The sequence below is a fragment of the Eurosta solidaginis genome, chromosome 4, assembly GCF_040869045.1.
Source record: "Eurosta solidaginis isolate ZX-2024a chromosome 4, ASM4086904v1, whole genome shotgun sequence".
Lineage (NCBI taxonomy): Eukaryota > Metazoa > Arthropoda > Insecta > Diptera > Tephritidae > Eurosta > Eurosta solidaginis.
The window spans coordinates 138473484-138486428 of NC_090322.1; the positions used below are offsets into that span (position 1 = coordinate 138473484).

A 12945-nucleotide genomic window follows, 5' to 3' on the forward strand; every position below is an offset into this window, starting at 1 on the left:
AACGAACTTAGAGAACCTGAATTTAGCTCGACAAACAATTACCCAGAAAATTTACTATTTAAAAAGGGCCAAAGAGATGTTGGACCGAGCTCAATGATTGTGATTGTGTTTCAGATATACCTCCAATATAGCAAAGTGGCATCGAACGAACTCCTCCTGAAAACGAACCTTCTTTATGTTCAAGTGAGGCCAGTTGGCACTCAACGTAATCTGTTGGTAAACGGACAAAGCACTTCGGTTGGCAAACGTTTCACGAACGTCTAAAGCTAAACATTGTCCATAAAAGCGATTAACCCATTACGGGCTTTTCCTATCATCCGGCAACATTAATTTAACTTTGCAACAAAGCCTACTGCTGTAATAATATTTTCATTGATTGTCCCGTTGGAAGCAGTGCAACTTCAAAATAAATGGAAAAAATATTTCAAAATAATTTGATATGAATATTGGAAGAAAGTCTAGCAAAATTAACAGTTGATCAATATTATTGAAATTCAAAAGCCTCAAGCTGCAGCAGCCAGCTCATCCATCAGTTATTCCGTCCTCAATAACCGTCGCAGCTGCACAACCAGCGTCGGCTTCAGTTCCATCACCACCACCACCACCACCGCCTCCACCACCACCAACACCATTGCTACCTAGAGCACGCACAACGCCATTTGGCGCTCTAATAACTCAACCCACTACCTCAACACGTCCACCCATACGTTTGAGAACGAGCGGCATGCAAGGGCTATCGGAGGCGACCGCCATACGTCTATTCAATAGCGTTGTAGCAACAGGACAATCAACAAATTCCACCACAGCACTGAATGTCACTGCACTAACGCCAGTCCATGCATTGGATGAATGCAAATCGGTGAAGGCTGTTCAATCATCTAATGAATTTGGTAATACGTGTCGTATATGCCGTTGTCATCGTAGCGAAATGCAGTTAGCGCGTTGTCCGTGCCAATGTCGCGGCAGTGTGGTAAGTGCCCAAAGAATAAAAAGGGATAAAAGTAGTTGTGCAGTGTAGGTGTCCTGTTTATTTAGACGAGAGGATCGGATGATCCGAAGTTCCTCACGGAAGAAAGGTCTTGAATAACCTAGAAGGCTGCCGTTATGATCGGCTTAGTACCTTAATGGTGCTATTTACTGCAAAGAATTGGATCAATATGCGCCTTCCTAGTACCTCGGTGTACCGGATCTATGTACTTCGGGTAAAAACTGAAATGTCATGAATCACTCGAGTAGTGCTTGGCAAATACTAGAATCTTTCTAGGACCTGTGCTACTTGCCGTTTTAAGATCTGATATCTTTGCCACTCACAATAGCTGGAGTCCCCCTTCAACCCGCACTTCCTACATCTGCTATACTGACAAAGCCTTATTTAAAAGCATGCGACGCCAGAAGGCAGCGTCCAGTCAGAATACCCATAATGGGCCTACAGTTCCCTCTTCAATGATAAGAATAACTTTGGTAGTCTAAAATTGTAAGGCCTGAACATTATCATCGACAGTTTTCAGCCCCGCGCTTGGTTCCACGCATTTTCTGCTTGGCCGATCATGTGCAACTCTCGCTTTTTAATCTCACCCCATCTGATAGATAGGCCTATGTGCAAGCTTCGAGGGATGCGCCCGGTTTAGCTTGCTCATCCGCTTTTTCATTACCATCTATTACCATATATTTGTATGTATATTTCTCCCTATCCCGATTATTTCCAGAGATTGCTTACCCTCTATTACACCTTGGACGTTGTGCTATTAGATATAATTTCTTGGCTCTCAATGTAAATATTGATGCGGCTGCAGTTTAGGCTATTTTCATCTAGTATTTCGACTGCTTTAGTTACGGCTACTAAGTACTTCCGACTTAAAAGCACTACAGTAAGCTGCTACCTGGTAGAATCCGTCTACTTCCGGATCAGGACAGTGGACCCGACTCCATTTATTACTTTGGAATCATCGGTATGCACGTTTATAGCCTCGTCTACCAATCAAGCACCCTTGCGCCAACCTTCCTCCTCTATTGTGGATCTCAGAAACCCATCAAAGCGCTGTGATCGAAGCTCATTTTTTAAATCACAATAGGTTTGAAATGGTCAATCAGATTAATGGCACATGTGATCTAGCGACAAATTGTACTATTAAGACCCATTACTTATTATAATTTTTAGAAATAGTTTGACAGTTGCATTGTTATCGTTTGAGTGAAAATGGTTTTCAGTGAACGATCGTTAAACCTAATAACGCCCTGTTCGTTCAATATTTAATGACGCTATACTATTGTATTGGCGGCCACCGTGGTGTGATGGTAGCGTGCTCCGCCTGCCACAATGTATGCCCTGGGTTCGCACCCCGGGCAAAGCAACATCAAAATTTTAGAAATAAGGTTTTAAAATTAGAAGAAAATTTTTCTAAGCGGGATCGCCCCTTGGCAGTGTTTGGCAAGCGCTCCGAGTGTATTTCTTCCATGAAAAGCTCTCAGGGAAAACTCATCTGCCTTGCAGATGCCGTTCGGAGTCGGCATAAAACATGTAGGTCCCGTCCAGCCAATTTGTAGGGAAAATCAAGAGGAGCACGACGCAAATTGGAAGAGAAGCTCGGCCCTAGATCTCTTCGGAGGTAATCGCGCCTTACATTTATTTTTCTTTATTTCTTTATTTCTTTATTTCACTTAGTCAATGGACTTAAATCCTTACAGACTATGATACAAACTAAAGTTAAGAGATAGCTATTTGAAAAAAAAAATACATAGTACTTAGAAAGCAGATTTTAACATATTTAGCAGTTTCGCTTTTGGAGCAGAAAAGTCTAGATTTACAACAGTACTGATAGAGTTAAACTCACGGAGAGCACGAGCAATTAGAGCATTACTGGAATAGTGGGTTTTAAAATTGTCACAATAAAATGTATAAAAACTGCGAAGACACCTCCGAGGAATATTAAATCGAATCCTATCCAATAAATATGAACAGTCAACGGACCCATTAATAATATCATACGTAAATGACAAGCAGAGTATTGATCTGCGATTATCTAAAGACTTAAGGCTTAAAAGCATAAGTCGCGCAGAGTAGGCGGGTATAGGATCAGAGAAGTTTAATGGACGAATGGCATATTTGAGAAAAATTTTTTGTATTCTTTCAATTCTGGTAATAGCAGTTTGACTACTTGGTCTCCAAATAAATACGCCATATTCCAGATTAGATCTAACAAAAGACGTGTAAAGTAGCTTAAACGTGTAGGGATCAGAGAATTTGGTAGCATTGCGCCTAACAAAGCCAAGCATAGAATATGATTTAGAGGTTATGAAATTTATGTGCTTACTAAAAGAAAACTTATTGTCAAATACAACACCAAGGTCCTTAATCTCATTAACACATTGAAGTTCACAATTAGAGATACTATAATTTGTAATTAGAAGATTAATTGACTTCGAGTAGGTCATTTGAAAGCATTTGGACGGATTCAAAGAGATACCGGAGTTCAGGCACCATTGCTGCAATTTATTAATATCATTCTGCAACATTAAGGCATCATCTGGCGTCTTAATGGCAGAAAATAGCTTTAAGTCATCGGCGTATAGCAAACACTTCGCGAATGAAAAACAACTACTTTCGTCATTAATAAATAAGATAAATAAAAGGGGACCTAATATACTCCCTTGGGGAACCCCAGAAGTGGCTACAAATGGACTAGACGATTGGCCATCAATGGAAACAACACACTGTCTGTTACTCAAATAAGACTTTATCCATAAAAGAAACGAAGAGTGGAAACCAAGGCAACCTAATTTTTTAATTAAAACACTATGATGGATTTTGTCAAAAGCTTTTGAAAAGTCCGTATAAATGCAATCAACCTGATAACCTGCAAAAAAAGATTCAACACAATATTCACTAAAAACAGCAAGATTTGAAACTGTTGATCTACCAGCGACAAAACCATTCTGGAAGGGAGATATTAAAGACTTAACCGCAAAACTCAACTTGGCATTAACAGCATGCTCGAAAATTTTGGAAATGGTAGAAAGCTTTGAAATACATAGGTCTGTAATTACGCACATCATTTTTGTTACCACTTTTAAAGACGGGGGTAATGGAGGTGAGCTTCCACTCGTCAGTGAACGTACCGGACGATAGAGATTTATTAAAGATTATTCTTAAAGGAAGAACTAGAGTCGGGCAGTTTTTTAACTGGACTGAAGAGAACCCATCAACGTCTGTTTGAGACGAAGATTTAAGTTTGAGAATAGCATTACTAATATCATCAGAAGAGAGACAGAGGGCACCAAAGTTTAGAGCAGTGTCAAGATTCGAGGAGGCATCAAACGATTGATAACTATCGTCGGCAGAAAAATTTGATTTAAAAAACTCCGCAAATAAGTTGGCTGTATCACCCGGTGTTCGCGCTGAGTGGCCATCAAGGAACACTCCAGACGGTATACTGGAGCAACCTTTTTTGGACTTGATATAGCTCCAAAATGTTTTCGGATTCAATTTAATATTAGACTCGATTGTATGAATATAGTTGGTGTACAGAAGCTTATCCAAATTATTAAATTTCTTCAAGTACTGCTTATATTTAATGAAGAACAAATGGTTTTTCGTATGTTTAAACTTACGCATATATTTATTTCTGAGATTTCTCAATTTTTTCAACTCTTTCGTATACCACGGAAGTTTGTAAGGCCTCATTCTTCTCATAGGAATTTTATGCAGGCAGTGATTTAATAGAATAGATTTGAAAGTTAGGAAACTATTAGAAGTATCCAGTCCTTCAAGTACCACTTCCCAGTTTATTTCAGACAAAAAACTATTAAAACTGGGAAAATCAAACGAATTAAAGTTAAAAGTAAATCTGCTTTCAGAAGTATCCTGTGCAAAACTATAAAAACTAAAATTAATAACCAAGGGTAGGTGATGACTGTCCTTGTGAGTGATGGGACATTCACTGATTTCACAATTAATATTATCACTAATAAATATGAGATCGAGTAATATATTTAAAGTATTAACACATTTGTTGATTTGCAATAAATTAAGACTAAGTAAATTGTCAATGAAATATAATTCGTGATTTGCAGAGAGATTATCAGGTGTAAGACCAAAATTACAAACATTAGTTGACCAGTCAATATTGCATAAGTTGAAGTCACCAAGCACGCAGAGATGATTATCACTTAGGTTATTAATAACTAGCGAAACTATGTTGTCAGCGTGTGCCTTGTATAGTTCAAATGAACTGCCTGGTGGCACGTATGATGCATTGTAATGAATTTTGGGAAATCCTTGCTACTCTACACCTTCTGCAAATGTTCGAATCGCTAAATTGTCGAATAAATAAATCCAATATTTAGTAATGCAACATGGTCTTTATTATACTACTTTGAGAGTACTTCACAATAACATTTATAGTTCACAACTAATTGCGTGTTTAAATTAAACTGATTAGTCATTCCTCAGCTTGCCCTGCTCTTATAGACTCTGTTGCCTCGTCAGCATATTTCTTCAAAAGTCTAGACGTTTCACCTTCTAGAATCTCCTGCTTGGTCACCAGCTATATACATGCTTATTTGTAGTTTATGCGTTTCTCATAGTCATATGCGTGTGAATGTGTGAGTGTGAGTAATTACTTCGGCTGAAGATTACATAAGTTTGTGAGTTATCTCTTCGTTGCCTTGTATGTATGTGTGTAAATGATGATTGATTTGTTCATGTACATAAGAGTGGCAGCTTGCTTTGTTGTTGTTGTGCCTTTATTTACTAACAACATAGTCGTGTTAAAATTCGCCACTTTATTATGACCGCATGGTCTGCGCTCAAGCTGCCCGAGGATTTGGGTCTCATTGCAGTTGTTAACGCTTATAAAATGATAAATAATGTAAAAAAATCAAATTGAGAAAACACACCTTTGAAAATTATTACGCTGTTATTTGAATTAAAAGTCCTCTGAGTTGCTGAGGCCTAAAAATGCTTTGATGAATTTTTTAATAGATATATTATTTCAGGGCTTCGTGCATATGCCGTGTCTAAAGCGTTGGATATTACATCGGCGTGATACGCGTTGTGAAATCTGCAATACACCATTCGATATACCGGATGAGAAATTGAATATACGCCGCATGTTGCGCGCTCTCTTTTGTGCGCGTTGTGGTGGTGCCATCATGAAGCATTTATTATTTAGCGTTTCACTGCTGCCATTGGCTCATGTGGTGCTTCAACAGGTACTCATATGTATGGACAAAATAAATGCGAGTCCAAATGAACATTTGACAGTGCAGGAAGTTGTGGTGGCATCATGCGCGCTATTAACTTCAAGTAAGTAGCTCTAAAATTGTTATTCCTAATATTTGTTTAAAAAAAATCAATGCTACGCTTCCTCTCTATAGGTGCACTTTTCTTTCACTTTTTTGAATTTATAACAACTCGCTTTCTACTCATACGTAATATATTGCATCAGTGGTGGATGTTTGGCAATCAAGAAAATTTCACAGTCATCGAAGTCGATAGTGAATATTTCGATGTTTTCTAAAATATTTACTTACCATATATTTGTAAAAGAAATGTACAATACATTTAAAATTAATATTTAAAGTTTTGAACCTATTAAATGAAATTAAGCGCTATAGAGCTTTATTAAAAGAAAACAAATGTAAAATCTGAAAATAAGAATAAAATAATTTTCAACTAAATCAAGAATATATTGGGAACTTATTTTGCTCGTACCACATTTTTAGCCACCTTTGCAGAAGTAGGTGGAACTTACCGGTCTTTAGGACTTAGACTGACACTGTACTAGTAATAAGTAAAGCAACGAACCAATAGCGTGCTGATAGAGCTCTGATATTCGTTTAATCGAATTATTCCAACCCCCTAATATTCGATGTTCAGAATTCGATTAGTTGAAATCGTACATTGTCGATTATTCGAATAACTAGTCATCGTCGACTATTTGAAGAATGGCTGCTGAAGGTGTATCCGAATGTTGAAATATACATAGGTAAACTTGAATGCATAAGTTATGCAGCATAACAATTGAACATTTTTCGTTTTAAGTACGCTTGATGGAAAAATGCTAAAAACATCTACATACAGAGCTTTAATTCATATAGAATGCATAATACCAACATATTGTTGCGAATATTATCAGTTTCGATACGTCACTATGCCGCAAGTAAATAAATGAAGTACAGCCACAGCAGTAATGTGAGCAGATAACGGATTAAATAGCTACACATGCATGTACACAAAATCAATGACCGCAGACGGCACTGCTCCCACACATATACAGTAACGAAGAGCGCAGATGACATTACTCACATTTATGTACATTGAAGACAATTGCGAATATAAAAAGCAGATGACAGAAGTAAATATACAACTAATCGAGAAGGCTGTTCGCGAAAAGTCTAGACCTTGGGAGAAATAGGCATACGAGGCAACGGAGAGTATAAAAGCAGATCGATAAGTGAAGTACGCGAATACATTAAATTTTTAACGGCATTGCTATCGTTTATTAAGAGCGTTTTATATACAGAGCATTCGAGTGTATCGACAATTGTTGAATATATTCGGGAGTTTTAGAGGACAACAAAGACATGACCAAGTTGAGTTGAATTGAAGATCCAACAACTGAAAAAGAAGTCGGAGATCCGTGGACTGAATACAAACGGCAATAAATTCGAACTTCAGGCACGACTACGAGAGGTTATGGAGTCGGAGGGAATTTATGTGGAGGAGTATGTCTTTTATCCTGACAGGGAAGGGGCAATAGCAAAAGTGGAAGCGAAGAAGCAGCTGGAAGAACAAAAGACAGGTATGACATCGCAACTGGAAGAACAGAAAACACGTGGCGTTTCAGCTTGCATAATAGTGCAAATACCATGCAGGGGCGGATACAGGTCTCCAGATGAGGGGGGGGGGCGATCATGGCCGAAAGTTCAAAATCAATTTTTGCCATGGAAGTCAGTAATATAAATTAATGATTAACTTCAGAACACAATTTTGACATAATTACAAATAAACGTATCGAATTTATCTTTAAGCACTCAAATTAGCTCAACTAATTGAAAGAATTCGAACAAAAAACAATTAAGAAATGATTTTATACAGCTCAAAGGTAGAAGCTAGTTCTTTCTGATAAGAGAGTTTCACTTGTGGCTTTAACTAAGTGGAGTTATTTTGAATCTATATCTATTGCAGCAATCGAAAAAGGAAAAAAAGAGATGAATAATTTGACTTCAGACCCCATTCTTGGAAACGAATGAACTTTTGTTTACAACGAATGAACTTTTGTTTACAATTGAATGAACAGACAGCTGATTTCGAGCCCCATTCCTGGAAACGAAATGAGAGAGAATAAAAGTTTCGTATCAGGTCATCAGTGGCTCTGATATTGCATAAATGAAACGACATATTAGGTGTGTTTCGGAACTTTTATAAAAAAAAAATGAAGTTGGTTGGTGATATGAAGAATTTTTTTATGTTTTGCAAGGTTTACAATTGAATGAACAGACAGCTGACTTCGAGCCCCATTCCTGGAAACGAATTGAGAGAGAATAAAAGCTTCGTATCAGATCATCAGTGGCTCTGATATTGCATAAATGAAACGACATATTAGGTGTGTTCCGGAACTTTTATAAAAAAAAAATGAAGTTGGTTGGTGATATGAAGAATTTTTTTATGTTTTGCAAGGTTTACAATTGAATGAACAGACAGCTGATTTCGAAATCATTGGCCATTGATACCATGGGACACGCATAACATTACAACTCGTAGCACAAGAGACGCATATATCGTGAAAGCCTGATGGACGTATGGACGAAACATAATACAGTTTGAGAAAAAAATTTAGGCCGATATAGCCTCTTGAGAGGTCGTATCCAGAAGTTGACACTTAATCGCCCCACTGTTTCAGCAAGTAATCCGAAGGTAAAAGCTCCATCCTTTGAAGGTTCTGTTCCTTTCAAGGTCTTTAAGCAACAGTTTGAGAAGACCGCAGCAGTGAACAACTGGAATTGAAAGGACCTGCTGCTGAAATCTTAAAGACCATGCCAGAGGAAAAATGAGACAATTATGAAGCATTGATGGACTCTGTCGAACGATGTTACGGAAACAAACGCAGAAAGCAGATATTCCAAATAGAGTTGCAAACTCACTGCCAAAAAACTAATGAGACTTTGCAGGAGTTTGCGTTGGATGTCGAAAGGCTAGCACATCTGGCGATTGGAGACGCACCCGTTGAATACGATAAGAGGGCAAAAATTAAGAATTTATACATACATATATCATACACTGTTGGCCGGACTCTTTCAGAAAAAAGGCTAGATTAAGAAAAAATAAAAGCTAAAAAAAAAATTTAATAAAAACTTTTAAGGCTAAGAAAATAAAGTTAGAAGTTTAAGACAACTTTTTAAGCGTTTCATTCATTTTTTTCCCCAAAAACCATTACAGGATAAACACTTCATTCATCTAGTAAAAAATTAAAAGTAATGTTTACTTCAATTTGATAAAAAGTAAGAAAATAATTAAAAGATGTAATCTGGGTTTTATAAAAGTTGTTTAAAGTCAAGAATTTGACCCATCTTCTACCACTACTACTACGACTATTTCAGTGCGTGCAATACCCTGCAAAAAGTGCGATTAGTCTAGGATGAATCCGGGATTAGTCGCAAAGGAGTATGCGCCCAATGCCAGTTTTGATCTCTTTATATGAGTTGAATTGTTCCTTTTGTGTCAACATGTCCTATGAAGAGACTAATTGTACCCATTTATCAATAGAATCTATCCCATTTGTACCCATATGGGAACATATGAAACCTAGTCCCTTTTCGGTTTATTAACGACTCAAATAGGGCGCAGTCGCATTTTTCATGGCAGAAACATAATCGAAGGGTTTCCCAAGCCACCAAATCTATTTGATGTAACTTGTTCGCCACTTTTCAAAAAGGAATAAAACATATTGTTAGAAAATTTAGCCCTAACTCCGGCGTAGTCGTTAAGTCCCAGTAATTTACGTTCGGTATAGGGCTCCGCATTTTTCTTAAATAATTCAATCACCTGTAATCTTTTTTATTTTACTCACTTTGTTGCCGTTTTTTTAATATTTCTTAAAATCGGCTGCATAGATTTTAAACTGACTAATCCCAACTGTACTCGAAAGGGACTAAAGGGGATAAATTATGGCCAAATGTAGACAAAAGAGATCAATCGGAGACCCATCTGCTCAGGAATTATTCGCACGATTTTTGCATTAGGGTTGCCACAAGAAATCAATTAGATATAATAATATAATAGATTTTCCGCTGCGGCACCCCCATAAAATATGCCAGTAGATTAGAAAATTATACATACAAAGTTTCAGGCCAATCCGATAATGTTAACACCTACATACATATGTACCTCATGTAGGTCAAAGTTAGGAAAAACAGCGATTTTTCAGAAAAATTTGTTTGTGTTTCGTCAGTAAAAGTGAAACCATTTATGCCCGGAACTTGACTCGTACACCATTCGGTGATAGGGAATTTTATTTGTATTGATTTTGATCATAATAATATTATTTTAAACCGGTTATTTTTAGCAGCAGATATTTAGCATTTATCAGATCAGGTCATAGTGGATATCCCTAATTTTGAATTTCCATGCAAACGTCTATGGACATTACAATATTCAATGGTATATGAGTCAAGTTCCTGGCATAAATGGTTTCACTTTTACTGACGAAGCACTGAAATTTTTTCTGAAAAATCGCTGTTTTTCCTAACTTAGACCTCAATGAGGCACGTGTTAACATTATCGGATTGGCCTGAAACTTTGGAATAATAATTTGTTGATCTATTGGCATATTTTAGGAGGGTGCCCCGAAAGATAGAACAAAAATTAAAATTCACCATATACCTTGTAACCACCTTAATCTACATACATATTAGGGTGGGTCGATTTGTATGAACGAAAGTTAACCGATATCGCGCCATCGATTTTTCGATAGGATTTGGGCTCAGGCAAAAAAAGTTCCACTACGCCTACCCAAAAAAATAATTTTCGAGCCTGCAAAATTTCATTTTTTTGACTTTTTTTCGACTTTGATTTTTAAGGTTTTTTCATGGCCTACTAAAAAAATTTTCATATGTATTTTTCAAAAAAACTGTTATCGCCAACGTTTTTAGCGGACATTTTTGGGTCGGGCAGGGTATACATGAAAATTTTACAATTAAATGAAATTTTTTTTAGTAGGTCATGATGCCTATTTCTCGCAGGCTCGAAACTTATTTTTTTGTGTATGCGTAGTGGAACTTTTTTTCCTGAGCCCAAATCCTATCGATAAATCGATGGCGCGATATCGGTTAATAAATCGACCCAGTCTAATACATGTACATAAGTTAGTATGTGTGAGAAAATATATCTTAGCTTAATTCACAAAGGCCCTAACCAACATATTTTTCGAAACTGCGTTTTTCGCAGATTTTGGTATGATATTTAAAAAATAAAAATATAAACCGGTGATTAACTTTTGGAAATGTTAGAAAGTCTTACCATGGTTCAGCTGTATGGTTGGCTCATCTCTACAGCAACAACATACCTTTGTTCAGATTGTCAAAATCTGCGTGTTGGTGTTAGACGAATGGAAAGGAGACAAAACATAAAACTTTGCAATTCCTATGTGTTGTGGAAAAGCAATGCGCTAAATTAGGTCCAATTACTGAGAAAATAACTTAAAGTGATGTGAAACAATTTTTTTTTTTTCCAAAAAATTTACCACCACGGCAGTAAATTATTGTCAATGTGTTTGCTACATTTTACGTTTGCCATCTCCTTTTGATAATCCCTATCTATACCAGTGAAATGAAAAAAATAAAATCAGCTGATGAGATGAGACAACTATATAATTGAGCCATGAGTCTTACTCCGCTTATGAAAAAGAGGTTCTTGGCCCCGTATTCTATATTTTGAGGGCGTATTCGAAATTCCAAATATGCAGATTTTGTATACTCCAAAAATCTAAAACTAGAGGTATATATGTCTCCCAAATAATATATTTTCAATGTCTTATAGTGTTATTATATGTGAAATTTCGCCGGAGCTTCGCTACGTTTTGCATACTTTCACAAGTATTAAAGAATTACTAATAACTGATATATAACGTTCTAACTGATATAAACGTTCATAGTCGCCAAAAATTTTTTGAAATGAAGCATTCTAGTACTGCTATCCAAACATTATAATATTGTGACGAATATTAGCATCACTAAGCTGATACGAAATAATTAATCACGCAACAAAAAAAAAAAAAAGCATGAAGCAGCCAGTCGTGTGTACGTAAACAAATCAATCATCATTTACACACATACATACAAGGCAACGAAGAGATACTCACAAACATATGTAATCTTCAGCCGAAGTAGTACTCACGCATACACCCGCATATGGCTATAAGATAAACATAAACTACAAATATACATGTATATAGAAATTACCAAGCAGGAGATACAGCAGTTCTAGAAGGCGAAACGTCTAGACTTTAGTATAAATGTGTGAATGAAGTAACGGAGAGTATAAAGGCAGCGCAAGCTGGGTAGTAAGTAATCAGTTTGATTTAAACACGATATTAGTTGCGAAGTTAAGTATAATTGTGATTTATTCAACAGTTTAGCGATTCGAACGTTAGCAGAAGGTTTCAAATAAGCGGAATTTCCCGAAATTCGTTACAATATCAATTCAGTACGGATACAGGTTTAAATGCGCGAGAATGTCGCGTCAGTAACCCCCTGCAAAAAATCGTGCGATTGATCCCTAAAAAGATTGGTCTCCGATTTATCTCTTTTGTCTACATTTGGGCATAATTGATATTATTATTATTGTCTCTTTCGGGTACAGTTGGGATTAGTCAGTTTGAAATCTATGTAGGCCATTTTAAGATATAGTAAAACAAGTAAGGAAGGCTAAGTTCGGTTGTAACCCTG

At 36.7% G+C, this 12945-nt stretch overlaps 1 protein-coding gene across 1 annotated transcript; it reads left to right on the top strand.

The window, feature by feature from the left end:
- The first annotated feature begins 654 nt into the window (after positions 1–654).
- Positions 655–6601, top strand: LOC137248210 (uncharacterized). The gene is made up of 3 exons (XM_067779084.1): positions 655–970; positions 5995–6304; positions 6376–6601. Exons 1-3 carry the CDS (start codon positions 725–727, stop codon positions 6516–6518), a joined length of 699 nt encoding a protein of 232 aa, XP_067635185.1. The 5' UTR covers positions 655–724; the 3' UTR covers positions 6519–6601.
- Positions 6602–12945: the final 6344 nt, after the last annotated feature.

Excerpts from the sequence above, each read along its gene's own strand:
- LOC137248210 (XM_067779084.1), top strand. The coding sequence starts at position 725 with ATGCAAGGGCTATCGGAGGCGACCGCCATACGTCTATTCAATAGCGTT. Across the intron at positions 971-5,994 it reads GCCAATGTCGCGGCAGTGTG|GGCTTCGTGCATATGCCGTG; the intron begins GTAAGTGCCCAA and ends ATATTATTTCAG. Across the intron at positions 6,305-6,375 it reads ATGCGCGCTATTAACTTCAA|GTGCACTTTTCTTTCACTTT; the intron begins GTAAGTAGCTCT and ends TCCTCTCTATAG.